Source organism: Carassius gibelio, chromosome B2 (assembly GCF_023724105.1).
Source record: "Carassius gibelio isolate Cgi1373 ecotype wild population from Czech Republic chromosome B2, carGib1.2-hapl.c, whole genome shotgun sequence".
NCBI classification, from domain to species: Eukaryota; Metazoa; Chordata; class Actinopteri; order Cypriniformes; family Cyprinidae; genus Carassius; species Carassius gibelio.
In genome coordinates, this window is record NC_068397.1 from 13082034 (window position 1) to 13098056 (window position 16023).

Below are 16023 nucleotides of genomic sequence, written 5' to 3' on the forward strand. Positions count from 1 at the left end.
TGGAAAAATAGCTGCCCGCTGCACCTCTGTGTTTACGGTGTGTTCTCTTCTTACTGCTGTGTGTGTGAACTTGGATGGGTTAAATGCAGAACACCAATTCTGAGTATGGGTTACCATACTTGACAAATGTCACGACTTTCACTTTCAATAGTGCAACATAACAAAATGTGCAAAAAAATGAAAGGGTATGAAGACTTTCTATAGGCACTGTATATAACCTGGACTTAGACCAAGCTATTTTGTATTTACAAAATGCGTTCACGGCCAAATTTGCTTTATATATTTCCCCAACGTCAAAATAATGCACATTTAAATGTCAGGAAACACGATTCCAGGCTGCATATCAATATCCATGGACGACAGGATCTTTGGTAAGTTGTAATGAACACTATACTATTTTTTGTTTCGCTTTACCTGCGTTTTCACAGCTTCCCTATCAAATCCAGTCATGCAGTAGGCTCTTTTGCCACTCAGTCTGGCTGAGGGCCGTGTTGTCAGTTCATACCCTCTATAGATTTGTACATTTTTTTTTTTATAATTCTATATATGAAATGTGTATTTTCCATACCTGTTACTTGAGCACAGTGGACATAAGGTCTGAACAGAGAGCACAAGTAGGGCAGAAAAAAATCAATACATGGGCTCAGGGGCACAGCTATGTTTTCCGGGCCCCCTTAACATAATATTGATTCAGAGAAGTAAAATAATGAACATAGAAACTGAGAATCAATGTAATGTCACAATTAACAAAAAAGTCCATATAAAAGTCACAAACAGAAGCCTAATTATTAATCTTATTAACATAATTATTTATTAACAGGTGATTGTTAACTTTAATAGCAAGACATCTGGCAAAAACATCTGCCTGACAGTGACATCTTGTCAAAAACTTGTGACATGAATTTTGTCACAGAACTCTGTAATAATAGAGATAACACTGTTATCATATTAGGCTACTCACCGTCATGTTGTTAACTCGTTTTCATAAGGGGTTTTATAGCCTCTTGAAACTCTCTCTAAATTCAAAATAGGCTGCATGAAACAAGCATCACTGCGTTGTTTCTTCAGTCTCTACCTATCGACAAAAGACTTGAGCAGTAATAAATGATTGTGAACTGACTGAAAGAAGTAAAACTCAAGTGTTTCGTGCGCCTAATCGTTCGTTATTCCTAATTGAGTGAATGAATCATGGACTCGCTTGGCGCCACCTACTGATTCAATCATGTAACTACCACAAAGTCAAATTCGATTTCATTTTTTTTTTCATAGTTCTGAGATTAAAGATTAGTAGAAATTAAGCAACATCAATATATTTCATCATTTGATTTCAACTATATAGTTTTTGGTTGCTCAACATGCATCATTTGAAGAAGAGACATGAGTCAAGTTCAGCCAAGTATTGTGACCCATACTCAGAATTCATGCTCTGCATTTAACCCATCCAAAGTGCACACCCAGAGAGCACTGAACATGAACACACACACAGAGCAGTGGGCAGCCATTAATGTTGCGGCACCCAGGGACCAGTTGGTGGTTCGGTGCCTTGCTCAAGGGCACCTCAGTCATGGTATTGCTGGCCTGAGACTCAAACCCACAACCCTAGGGTTAGGAGTCAAACTCTCTAACCACTAGGCCATGACTTCCCCATCTAGGCCTAATCTTAACTGTGATATCTGAATTAAGATTCTTTAAGTTTCTGAACGTCGTGATGGGAGTCACACTATTTTGCAGTAATACAGTGCATGTCAATTCATTTAGATAATAAATATGGTTATGACAGAAACCTACACCATGTTCATGAGGGACTGGATCTCAAACCCAAGCGGTTTCTTGTGTTTCAGGACTGTCTCATTGAACTTCACAGGGAACATATCTTGTCCTTGAAACATCCAGTCGTCTGGAACTGTTTGATGTTCCTTTTATCCATAAATCATGTTTAACATTTAGCGGTTTATATGCTCCAGGCAAAGTCTGACTTCTTGACTTTGCCAATCATCTTCAATCATGAGAGCAACTTAAAACTGATGAAATATATTACAACGAAACCTAACTTCATTGATATTCAGTGACCAAATAGTTTTAAACCTCTAAATATTTATGTCGTTTCCAGGCCTGGAAGTCACAACTTTAAAAATGTAAAGTGCAATTCTAAAGTAATGACGCAAGAGCAGGAAATAGCACAGGGATATCAAGACAAATAGCAAAACAGTAAAACTGTGAAATGTTATTACAATTTAAAAATTTTTTTTTTGTTATTTTTAGAATATGTAATTTCCGATGGCAAAGCTCAATTTTTTGCATCATAACTCCAGTTTTGGAGCTTTGCTGCTCAAGAAACATTTCTTACCTGTAATGTTGTAGTGAAGTTGTGCTGCTTAATATTTTTGTGGAAATTGTGGATTTTTATTTTTTATTTTTCTTCAGGGTTCTTTGATGAAAAGAAAGTTCAAAAGAACGGCATTTATTTGAAATCTTTTGTAACATAAATGCTTTTACTGTCACTTTTGATCAAGTTAATGCATCCTTGCCGAAAAAAAAAGAAAAAAACGGATCTCAAACTTTTTAACAGTACTGTATACAAATCTCTGCGGTGGTGTTTTTATGCAAACCCATACGCATGACTTTCCCCAAAAATGCCACAACATGTGCAGCATATGATTGTAAAAACCATAGAGCTCTACAGTAGGGTTTTCTGATGATTAGTCATATTTATAAGCATATGGTATACTATTTACCATATGCAGCATTATTTAGCATTAATGATATACTAAATATTTATGATAAACTAAATATCCTGTGAAAATCAGATCCTAAACAAATAGATATGGCAGACATAGATATTCTTACATGTGAATAACTAGGTTTTACCATTACAATATGGTGCATGACTTGGGTTATCAGCTTCTAATGTGGTATCTGCATATAGATATCGATGAGAAAAATGCTACAGCTACTTTGAGTATTTGTCTGCCCTCCAGTTGCAATGTTCTTGCGCTCATACGGTTCATAATATTGGTGCACTACTAAACTAAACCTAAGAATCTGTGTCACTTTGAATCATTCTGTATGCAAAAATAAAAACAGTTGCCCTAAATGCATAAAAAGACCAGATCCTTCCACTGTGGCATGTGAGATATTCAAGCTCCCATCTGGAGGATTCTGCTCAAAAACGTATTTTCACTAAACCAGAGAAATCTATTGAGTTACTAAAGAAACACTCAAGAGGACCAGCTGTCCCTTTTGTTTCAATGATTATATTTGAGAATCAGTATTTTGTGGAAATGATGCAGTATATAAAAAAAGGAGATAGAAACTTATAACTAAACGTCACTCTACTTCTTCCGTCCCTGCACACTGCAGATGAGATTTGTGAGGGTTTGCCTCTAAATAATAAACATTCATCCCAACTCATCACCTGAGCCCGTGTTCAGTAAGATCCCGACCTGCTCAGATGATTTTAACAGGAACTGTAGTCACTTTGGAACTGATGTTCAATCCTTAGAAACTTTGCATATACATGATACACAATGCTTTCCCTACATCAACGCCATCTGTGAAACCCTTTTAATTTCCATAACGCGTAACTCATGGACATGTACTGTCTTCAAGAATTAGACCCAGATAGAATGGGATGTGCCAAGTTGTGTGTAAATAAATACGTTGACAAATGCAGCTCAAGGGACGGTCCCTATGAACTACCAAATGTTCGAAGTATCCTGGACATATTATGAAAAAAAAAAAGAAGAACAAAAAATAGATGAGTGGTAAAAGGGCACAGTCAATTCAGTCTTTCTAGGGCACAAATGACGGGACAGGAGGCTGTGTAATTTATCAACAAGGTGAGGGGTTAATTCCTTTCCTGCACAAACACAGTCTCCTGCGGACACAGTCCTGCGTCCTGCAGTGTGATGTCATAGTCCAAGTGAGCGAGTCTTCGGCGGGGGAAGTTGGTGACAAGTTCGAAGCGTTCATTGGGGAATCCCTTGGACTGAACGTGTCTCACTAGTGCCTACAAACAAGAACAGAGGAAGAAAATGAAGGCTACATCTCCAAAACAAAACATAAAAATCTGAATTCACACATATTTAAAATGTTTCTGTATTAGACGACATCTGCTGCAATCTTTTTTTCCTTTTTTAAAAATTGGTAGAGGATAGACATTTTGCTATTACGTTTTAGCTAAACTGCGCAGCCCTATAAACAAGCACAGCAAACCTGGATTTTTTAATTGAATTTTAAATTCCAAATAACTATTTTTATCTTAAAAAAAAAATTAAATTTGATAAATCATCCTGAAATGTTATACCCACCATGAGTTTAGCTTTAGCAGACAGTGCTATCTGTTCTCTCTGGCCGTCTGGGTATCGAAGCATTAAGCGTGCCTTTGGACCTGTCAACAGAGTCATTTTAGAATATTTTTAATTCTTACTAAATATTATTAGAATGTATAAATGTTCAAATCCTTTAAAGGGACAGTCGTCAAAAAGCAACCATTATTTACCTCACCAACAAAACCATTTCATTCTAAACCATTCTTAGGCCCCGTTTACACTAGTGCATTGTTTTAAAACGGTGTTTTAGAATGAAAACGATCCTCGTCTACACTGGCGTTTCCACTGCTTTCCAGAAACAAGCCAATGTGATAAAGCAACGCTAAATCCAATCTGAACAGTCAGAAACGGATTTCCAGAAATGCGATTTGAATAGGGTTCCAAACCACATACAAATGTAGCTCGAAACGGATTTGCACAATTGGGATTTCATGTAGTTCATTGCCGTTCAGACTGTCTAAATATGATCAGATTTCAATCGGATTTGCACAAAAATCGATTTGGGCTGACAGTCTGAATGAGGCTTATTTGAAGGGGAAGATTATCACAGAATACTTGAATTTCAGTCGGTTTCTCACCCTTCAGTTGAGATACGGACTACCTTTGGACTTTGACAGATGAAGGTCACTACGAACTATAATGAAGATTTTTCCTCTTTTCTTCAGTGAAAAAAAACAGCAATCAGGTTTTAAATGACATGAGGGTAAGCAAATAAGCACTGTTTTTTTTTATCTTCATGAGAACTATCCCTTTAGACAACTGACATCAGAGAAATGGTGGATACCGTTATCGTCTGGGTCTGCTGTGCTGGTGCCGGCAGGTTCTGAAGGCAGGTGTGATGTGGATCTGTGGTTTTCTCCCAGCCGCTGTTGGGACTCTGTTTGTCCTGTCTGACTGTGACTGAGCCCAACCGGATCTAGGTGGTTCTTCTTACTCTCCTCTTTCCTGTGGCATAACTCTTTGTGTGGGGACTTCCTGTGATGGGCTGGGCTGTCCGGCCTGGTGGGAGGAGCTACCTCTGCAGAGACGTGTCCATCTAAAGAATCCTCCCCTCCGACGGCCTCATTATCTGAACCATCCACTGAGATCAAGCCTTCGCTGTCAGAGAAAGGTTCGGCATCTGACTCCTCATCATCTGAGCGGGACTCTGCCTCGTCCTGGGTGGACTCGTAGTGTGTTTCTTGTAGAGAGGCCCTGATAGCGGCCTCTAACTGACTGTCCTCACTGGCGTCTATCAAACTCTCCTGTATAGACAGACAAAAGACTGTGATGTGAAGCAAAGACACATAAATGCTTTTTCAGGAACCTCCAGAACCTTAAACGTGAACACTTACAGAACGAGCCCGTTTGGCCGGAGGTTGACTGGACTGCCCATCCAGCTGCCCGTGCTCCGATAGGAAGCCCGTGACCTGATCCAGGAATGAGGTCACATCTAACTGGTTCCACTCAACCATCTTTTGTCCTGTATTTGTCAGAGGTAAAAAAAATTATAATAATAAAGCTAAAATCATTTTAGTTACCGTAATCAGTTTTTTTTTTACCATTCCCTGATAATGCATGCAAATGTTTTTGTTAATTTTTTTTAAGCTTATGAAACAGTCACAACTTATTTTTGAAACAAACATATGGTACCGGATATATAACTTAATTAATGAGTGAATGTGCAAATATTTGAAAGTTTCATGGTATCATGTTATTACCATGCTTTTTTCTAATTACCATGCTTTTACTAGTCTTAATACTTTATCAATTAAAAAAATTAATTTAAAAACAAATTCTATAGTATACATATATACATGGACTATAGCAAAACCAGACTTCTTCGTTGCCTTTTTATCGACTGAGAGCTTAAAATCTCAAAATTCATCCTTTAATACCCATTTTAAAATCAGACTTTGAATTACCATGTAAATGGTACATCAATATCATGTTATAAAATATTTTCATTCATGAATTTTAAAAATTTAAGTTTGGAACATGCACTATAAAGTCTATGTTCAAAACTGTGAGTGACAGTTAAGTACCGGTGGTACCAAGGACCCGGTCAGCCCAGTTCTTGACTCATACAGCGATATGAATTCCGCGAATTAGAAAACGCGGCAGAATCGCAAAATCCAGTAATGAAAATGAAACTTTTTAATATGGACAGCCACAAAATTTGTCAAAGTTAGCATAAATAAATCAAATCTAATCTCCATATGGACCAGTCTCTGTAAATGTTAAGCCACAAAGGTTGGATGAAATATGAATCCTGCATGTTCCTCGCGTCTCTGTGTGACTGAATGAATGGCAGAGACGTGCGGGTTTATTTACTACATAGACTGAAGCGCGTGACGCTTGCAGTAATTTCAGCATCTACTGTCTCAATAAGGACATAAATACATAAACAACATCACCAGAACTGTTCTGAGTCACTTCACAAGCATTTTACCATTTCATCTGAATAAAACCAGTGTCAGTTTAAAGGTATTCACGTCAACTCCATTAAAATAAAAGTTAATTTTTACGTAAAGGCATTGTGCTAGAAATATTACTATTATTTAGTAGAATGTATGTGACCGTGCTACTACTGTTTAAAGAATTAAATCACACAATATTTCTTCCATGTTTTAATTTTAATAGCAAATCCCCTTTATTTACCAAAAATAAAATGTGTTTAAATAAAAAAAAATTAAAAGGCAAATTAAATTTGGGTGAAACTTGTTTACTGTTTTTCATAATTATATTACTTGTAGAAAAACTTTAAACACAATTGTAAATAAGTATAAAGAATGGCATTGGTTTTATTTTTGGTGATAAAAACTGTGTTTTTTTTTACTAGCATATTTTTGTGTTTTGCTTTGGTAACGAAATTGGTACAGAGAACCGTGGATTTTCACTGGTATCGGTACCGAATACTGAAATTTTGGTACAATATATTGTACACACACTAATATATTGTATAAAATTCATACAAACATTAGTGCAATGCACCAGTATTATTTATTGAAATCAATGAATTTAATAAAAAAATCTAGTTCAAAATGCATGTGCTAGGTTTTTAGCAATGTACTCTCAGACTCAACTTGCATGGACTTAAAAATACATTTTCTTATAAATGTATTTATTTTATGTTCTTTTTTCCCAGAAAAAAAATCCCAGATATTTTTTCCATTTAAGACATTTAAATGAAATGAATTTAATTGTGTGCCATGTAAACATATTTGCAAAACAGTACGAACATTTTACCAAGATTTCAAATTTTTTTCATAAATATTGTTTATATAAATAAAAATATACTTGTTATAACTTGTTATAAATGTATTCATTTTATGAGACATTTTTGGATTCCAATATATTAATCAATATATATTTTAATCAAAAACATGCTCATTATAGAAAAGACACATTTAATGCTTGATTTGGCATGAGCATCTGAAATTAATTGATATTGATATTTTTCAGAAAATGCAACAAATCAGTTGAACACTACCTTGGGTCTCTCACCTGTACGTGGGTCCAAGATAGAAATATAAGGGAACTTGTTAAGCTTGTAAAACTGAATGTACCTCTGTCCTTCCTCACTGTCATGGTACACCTGTAAGCAAAAACAGCTTATCTAAACAACTCAAAAGCTCACATTAACTATTCAAGAAATATGGATGACAAAGAGACCGAAGACATTTATGTCTGTGTAAATGTACCTGCCAGAATATGAAGTGCTCTCTGATTATGTTTTTCACAGCATCATTGCTCCACACGTCTCTGTTTAGACACTGACAGGCAAAATCCTGGACATTCTGAATGTTGATCATCAGCCATTTGTTTTCAAGCTGGCCGGAGTCTTTCGCCTGAGGTGGCAAAATACATTGTGGGAGTGTGTTAAATCACATAGTGAGAGATAATGAGGTGACTTGCAGGAATATTCTAAAATTAAAACAAATTAAAGCATAAACAAGCTTGTAATTTTGTTGTGTTGAAATGATTTAGACTGTTATATAAACTGTCCAAAGTACAGGTTTCTATGAAACCTACAGATTACTTTTTTGAAGACAAAATCAATATTGCTCTGAAATATTACCTTGGGCCTGTTTCTTAAAAAAAAAAAAAAAAAAAAAAAACCTTTAATAAAATTTCACTTTCAGATTAAAAAGATGATCAGTTTTTCATTCTGCAATGGATCATTAAGAGCATGCTCATTTTTAAAAACAAAAGTCAAATCAGTCAAAGATGCTGTCAAAAAGGCTGAACCAGGAACATTTCTTCAAGAGCTGATGCCACCCAGCCTGATTTTTGTTCTTTCCTTATGTAAGACTCACAACAGCCTGAACTTGTGTTTGGACACTCCCTGATTTGCAGGGCTTGACTTGTTCTTGGCCAAAAACAAAACCCATTATTACTAGGATGGCCATATGCGCCATTCAAACGGGACACGTCCCGGCTAGGATTTTAATATTGCCTAAAATATCCAGGTTTTGGCTGTTTGCACTGTGCAGGTCAATCACTGTGTGACATTCATGAGAGCTATAGAGAGCAGACCAGACAGCTCCTTGTGCTTTCAAATCGCTCTCGTGTGTTTGTTTGACTTGAAGCGGTGCTGCGCACTTTGGTGTCTTTTTTTGATCAGTGCTCAACAAACACGTGTGCATATTTGCATCGCTTTGATCGTTCACTGTACAGGTGCATCTTTAAAAAATGTAATATCATGGAAAAGCTCTTTATTTTTGGTAATTTAATGAAAAAAAATCTAACTTTCTTATATTCTAGATTCATTGCACACAAAATGAAATATTTCAAGAGTTTTTTTGATGGTTATGACTTACAGCTTAGGAAATTTTACAATTCAGTATTTTAAAATATATATATATTTCAGTTAGTTTAGTTTGACTTATTTTGAGTATAAATACTGGGTACCTCTTGGGGTAGTTTAGAACATGCAACCACAATTATGGGAAAGACTACCGACTTGACAGTTGTCCAGAAGACAATCATCACGCTTCACAAGGAGTGTCAGCCACAAAAGGTCATTGCTGAAAGGGCTGGCTGTTCACAGAGTGCTGTATCAAAGTATATTCATAGAAAGTTGACAGGAAGGAAAAAGCGTGGTAGGAAAAGGTGCACAAGCAACAAGGATGACCATAGCCTTGGGAAGATTGTCAGGAAAGGAGATTCAAGAACTTGGGAGAGCTTCACAAGGAGTAGACTGAAGCCGGAGTCAGTGCATCAGGAGTCACCACACTCTGACGTCTTCAGGAGAAGGACTACAGATGTCACATTCCTAGAACCAAGCCACTCCTGAACCAGAAAAAAAAAAACATCATTGTACTTGGGGTAAGGAGAAAAAGACCTGGACTGTTGCTCAGTGGTCCACGGTTATCTTTTTAAATGAAGAGTACATTTAGAATTTCATTTGGAAATCAAGGCCTGGAGTCTGGAGGAAGACTGGAGAGGCACAGAATCTAAAGTCCAGTGTGAAGTTTCTGAAGTCAGTGATGATTTGGGGTGCAGTGACGTCTGCTGGTGTTGCTCCATTGTGTTTTATCAAGTCCAAAGTCAATGTAGTCATCTACCAGGAGATTTTGGAGCACTTTTTGCTTTATGCTGACAAGCTTTATGGAAATGCTGATTTCATTTTGCAGCAGGACTTTAGCACCTGCCCACAGTGCCAAAACCACTTCCAAGTGGTTTGCCCACCATGATATTACTGTGCTTGACTGGCCAGCCAACTCACCCGACCTGTACCTCACAGAGAATCTATAGGGTATTGCGAAGAGGAAGATAAGTAACATCTGACAAACAATACAGAGGAGTTGAAGGCCGCTATCAAAGCAACCTGAGCTTCAATAACACCTCAACTGTGCCACAGGCTGATCGTCTCCATGCTACTCTGCATTGAAGCAGTAATTTGTGCAAAAGTAACTCCAACCAAGTATTAAGTGCATAATTAAACCTACTTTGGAGATCTTGAACATTTCTGTTTTGTACATCTTTTTTGATTGATATTTGAGCAAATATTCAAATTTTTGAGATACTGATTTTTTTTTTCTCCTAAGCTGTAAGTCATAACCATCAGAATTAAAACAAAAAGAACTCTTGAAATATTTCAGTTTGTGTGCAATGGTATTAGAATATAAGAAAGTTAGCTTTTTTGAATTAAATTACAAAAAATATAGAACTTTTCCATGATATAAATTTTTTTTAGATGCACGTGTAGATCTCCCCTTCTCAAACAAAGCCCCACGATTGGTTGATTATATACAATACCTGCATGCTATTGGTCAAACTGCTTTGGATGTTTTAGGCAATATTAAAATCCTGTCCGGGACGTGCCCCGTATGAGCGGTGCATGTGTCCACCCTAATTATTACACTGACAAAAAACAGAGGACTGAAGCACACAAATTAGCCGATCACTGGATGTGTTAATGGTAATACTAACTGGTTTACTAAAGCAGTCACAGAGCTTACCGTCTCAAAGCTGCCTTTGTGCATGAGTTCAATGGGGGGACGGAAGAGATCGGCTAGAGTGCTCAGCTTCTTGTCCACTGCACTTCCGTTTCTCAACTCCTGCTCCTGTCGCACTAAAGAGTCACATCACAACAGCAGGATTTCAGAAGAAGCACTAGACCATGTGTGCCAAATGCCTCACATGTACTTACTGGTTTCTGTCTGAAAATCCCGAAATCCATCAAAGATTGATCGTGCTGGTCTACGCCTCTTTGGTACTGTGAAAGAGAGATATTACCAGGGTTTCCCAAATTGGGGTTTGAGAGTTAATGAAAAGCTAATAAATAATTATATTGAATGTAAATACATAAATGAGGCATTTTGATAATTGTGAAATAGATTAATTTGATTATCAAATGTTTGGATTTAATTAAATATCTGTATAGTCTGATGTGCTGCGTAATTCATAATGAAGCGAACATAAACCTGATCATTTCTTCCTCATAACTACTACATATTAGGGCTGTCAAATCGATTAATCTGCTAAATAATAGTTTGTGTTTACATAATGTGTGTGTGACCCTGCAAGGAGCACAAAACCAGTCATAAGTAGCACAGATATATTTGAAGCAATGGCCAACAATATACTGTATGGGTCAAAATGATAGATTTTTATTTTATGTCAAAAATCATTAGGATATTAAGTAAAGATCATGTTCCATGAAGATATTTTGTAAATTAACTACTTTAAATATATCAACGCTTTATTTTTGATTAGCAATATGCATCGTTAACAACTTCATTTGGACAATTTTAAAGGTGACTTTCTCAATATTTAGATTTTTTTTTACACCCTTAGATTCTGGATTGTGATGGCGATTTAGTGGTAATCATGGAAGCAGCCTTACTGACTAGATGCGCATGATCATATCGTTAGATATATCGCCCAGCCCTATGTACAATGCACACATATCATGCAAACATAAACTTTTATTTTCCTGTGGCTCAAGTGGTAGAGCATGGCGTTAGCAGTGCAAGGTTGTGGGTTCGATTCCCAGGGAACACATGTTAGGTAAAAAATGTTAGCCTGTAAGTCGCTTTGGACAAAAGCGTCTGGTAAATGCATAAATTTAAATTTTATTTAATTTTGAATTTATTTTGAATGCAATTAATCACGATCTTACTACATACTCTTCCTCTTTGCTACTACAAAATAAATCTTTACATATGACTTTTGTTTTTGGCTAAATTCTTTTTCGGTTTCTGTGTTTCAGTAATCAAAAATAATTTCAGTGCACTTTTAAAAAAGTGAACATTTAATGAATTATAATTATCATATTGTCCTTTTAATTTACAACAGTAATATACTTTTGTCTTTATTTTTATATAATTTTATAATTAAACCTAGTAATATAATAATAAATATTAACATTATTATTTTTGTTTAATGATAATTGTGTTGATTTTTATTATTCAACTTGATTGGTTTTCTAAAAAAAAATCAGTGTAAATCTAATGTGGACTGAGACACCATCACAACTAAAAAGTTTCCACCTTAAAGTCTAGCTACAAAGATAGAATAAAACACTTACACTTAGATTAAACATTTTATATATGTACTTGCATGCCCTTTGACCATTAATTGGAAACAGAAAACCGTGAACATGCAAATACGAGAATAAATAATTTCAATAGTCAATTCTCAGGGGTGTACTTGGAGTCATTTTTTTACACCTCAGGGGTTTGGTGCAGTGGTGTAGTCCTAAAGAAAAAAAGTGGTTTACTATTACCCAGTCCCACCACCATCACCACACACACACACAAAAAAAACATTTTAATGTTGTTGGTTTATTAGTAATTTAAAAAAATAATATCAATACAGTGCACTCTAAAACTGGTCAACAGATTATTTTAGTAGTCTACAGCATGACTTCCAGGTTGTTCCAGCCCATCTGTCGACACATTATTACAGTTCTATATCATTTCAACATGTTTCTTTGGAATTATATTCACTGTGAGAAGTGCTTCATAGATACATTTTATTTTTTTATTTAATGTTCATTGCAGCGTGTAGGCATGCAGGGCTGGATTGGGGTTAAAATTTGTCCCACGAGTTCCCCCATTGATGTTTTGCTGGGTTATAGGGCCTTCAATTGGAGTAAATGAATGAATAAAACAGGACAGAAACAAATGATAGATATTACGGAATTCAAATCAAATGCTTTTTTTGTCAGATAGAAATGCACTTGACAGTAAAGCAATGATTTTGAGCTAGAATGCCCCAAAAAAGTTAAGCCTACTTCTAATAGATTCTGTGACCATTTCCTCACCCTCATGCAATTGCAAACCATTCATGAGGGTGAGGAAATGGTGACAGAATCTATTAGAAGTAGGCTTAACTTTTTACTTACTTTCTTCTGTGGATCACAAAAGAAGATATTTTGTAGGATGTTACCCTTGATTTCTACTGTCTGGACAAAAATGTCTTGGAATTTCTCAAATTATCTTCTTTATGTTCCACAGTAGAAAGAAATTCATACAGGTTTGGAGTGACATGATGTTGAGTAAATGGTCACTTTAACTTTTGGGTGAACTATCCCTTTAAGAACATTACGATTTGGAAATAATTTATATAAGACACTTATCTTTAATCTGGCTCTTCAACCAACATTTGCTTACAATTAGCAGGCCTATTAGAGTAAGATGGTGGTCACAAGAAGTAAAACCACGGTAAATTACTATGGTGCTGAATTGACTAGCCTATGAATTGGTGTTTGACTGATCAGCTCTCTTGCATGTGGCTGGCGGATGCATTGCGTAGTGCCGTTTCACCCTTTTTTTTTTTTTTTTTTTTTTTGAGTATTTGCTTTTTGCTGTTTGGTGTAATTTAAAAACAGTGCCTAATGTAGGGGAGGTCTCCCTCGCTTCGAATGTCATGGTGTTCCTGGCGATGGCATTTGAGCAGAGTTCTCTCGCTCAAGTAGAAAATGTACCAACTTTGACAAAGAATCACGAGTTTCACACAACTGTATGGGACACCATTGAAGGGGAAGCTACATAATAGTAGATTACAGACTTACGAAGCAACAAAACAAGCGAGTATACGCAAATATTGATCATTCAAATCAACTTAGATGTGTAATACGCAAACAGCCCGGGGAAAAAAGTAAGCATATGGCGTATACTTGCGTTATGGCCCCACACTTCACCACTGGTTGGGTGACAAAAAAGTTCAGGAAGCACTAGGTTAGAGAGAGAAGATGTATAAATGGGAACTGTACCTCCAAACAAGGGCTCTGGCTCCACCAGAATGTCCTGCTTCTGAGGAATGGGTGCTCGCACGTCATCTCTACCAGAGAGGAGAACACAACATTCAAACTCAAAGCACAGAGCGTACAGTGACTCAAAAAAACAATCCAGCAGCTTGAGACCAAGAGCTTTTGGCGTGTCATATGAAATCACTCACTCTTCAGGGGGGTGTCTGCTGCCGGACGCCCCGGCTGAACTGGCACTTGTGCTGGGTTCCTCTGCGATGCCCCCTCCGTCTAGAAACATGGTGACGGCCATCTCTAGGTTATTGTTACATGCTTCCAACATATGCTTCCCAACACTCTCTGTGGCTCCTACAAACAAACAAACAAACACACACACACGCAAAGATATCAACAGCATGTGTTATGTGAGGTGAAATATAAACACACTGGAAAGAAGACAACAGATGTACTTCAGGAGGTTAATATGTAACTGTTAACACGTTACTGGTACTGCTTTTACAAAAATATTAAAAATAACAAGGATTTCCTTTGATTATATGGTGACATCATATTAATCCCAAATAAATGCAATGCTGTTTCACCAAATAAACAGTGCAGGTTTACATCTGTAATATTAGGTCGAAGGACGCACAGAAGCAGCGCTCGCTCGTTTCAGTTCTTAACACCCGCCCCTTCAGAGAGCGCGCATGCGCACAACCAGCGCATCTTTCACCTCAACGAAAAAGTAGCGAGCTGCGAAACATGGCTTGTATTTTCTGACCAACAGAAACGAAACTATCAAATAAAGCACACCATCATGCGATGCTCAAAAGCAGCCTTTTCGCACACTTCCAAAGACAGTTAAACTAAACCGTCTTAGTGCTTTGAGAACATCATAGTTATGTGTGTATCTTTGACTTAGACTCGAGTTGTGAGAAGCACACAGAGAAACGGAAAACTGATTTGAGGATCAGCCTCCACAAACCGCCATGTTGTGGACTGTGGCTCACATGACACAGTTGTCGAAGTTGTTCAACACACTGCTGGCTGGAAACATTCAGTCACACACAATCAACCTGTAGCATTTACATTAAGCCGTGGGTACAATAACCGTAAATCAGTGCAGCACTAGTCAGGTTTGAATTGAAATGTGCTACACATGTAGCGAGGGTGAAATAACAGAAGTAACGTTAAAAGCACATGCTCAAAGTTCAGTCTCAGAGAGTTTTACATTACCATCAGTATACTTAAAAAAATTGTCTACATTAGGTCGCCGCCTTTCTGTTCGGATTTATTTTCTCTTGCATGTAGATCCATATTAAAGCAAGTGCAGATAGCAGCTAGCCGAAGCTTTCGTTGGTCTCTTTGCATGACAGAGGGGGCAGTAATGATGATGCCCTCGTCCCTACACACAGCATTTCTAAAGACCTCGTGTTTTACTCAAGCGAAATGGCCTATGCAAAAATTCCCGCAAATGCAAAATGTCAATATTTACCAGTTATGGCTGTGAACTGTTGTATTAACCCATTAACCCCCGGGGCTGATGCGTCTCCGAGAGTCGCCATCTTGCCGCCACTGACAACAACACGACTGCACGCATGCACGGCATCGACCAATGAGATCTCTTTCTACATCTGCCTCCGCGCGTCACCTCCGTGGATCTCTGGGTAATGTAGTTCATTCGTGGTATCACGGACTAGAGTCTACTGTGCGCTGAATAAACGGCTTTGTTTGTATGATCAAAGGTGTGGGTGCTAATCTTCAACATGTTTCAATAGACATTCACTTTGTTAAAAAAATTTTTTTATCTGTAATGACAAAGGAGAGAAATGCCATGCATTTATATTTCACTAAATATACTATATTTAGAATATATAGTAAGGACATTTTGATTTGTAATTAATTCTGGACAATATACCAGTGTTTATGACAGTATAAATTGTGCTTTAACCACCATGTCTCTCAAGAGAGACAATAAGAGAGACAGTAACACAAATTCAGATGGGGGCAATT

General features: G+C 37.0%; 1 protein-coding gene across 2 annotated transcripts; it reads right to left on the reverse strand.

The window, feature by feature from the left end:
- Positions 1–3234: 3234 nt before the first annotated feature.
- LOC127951345 (UBX domain-containing protein 7) lies at positions 3235–15640 on the reverse strand. Of its 2 annotated transcripts, none has more exons than XM_052549193.1 (11): positions 15506–15640; positions 14223–14379; positions 14038–14105; positions 10969–11034; positions 10778–10890; positions 8015–8161; positions 7818–7908; positions 5666–5793; positions 5116–5575; positions 4311–4390; positions 3235–4009 (listed from the first exon to the last, which is right to left on the reverse strand). In XM_052549193.1, exons 1-11 carry the CDS (start codon positions 15573–15575, stop codon positions 3848–3850), a joined length of 1542 nt encoding a protein of 513 aa, XP_052405153.1. In that variant the 5' UTR covers positions 15576–15640; the 3' UTR covers positions 3235–3847. The 2 variants fall into 2 exon arrangements, with proteins under 2 accessions (XP_052405153.1, XP_052405154.1); XM_052549194.1 differs by lacking the exon at positions 15506–15640 and adding an exon at positions 15247–15423.
- Positions 15641–16023: the final 383 nt, after the last annotated feature.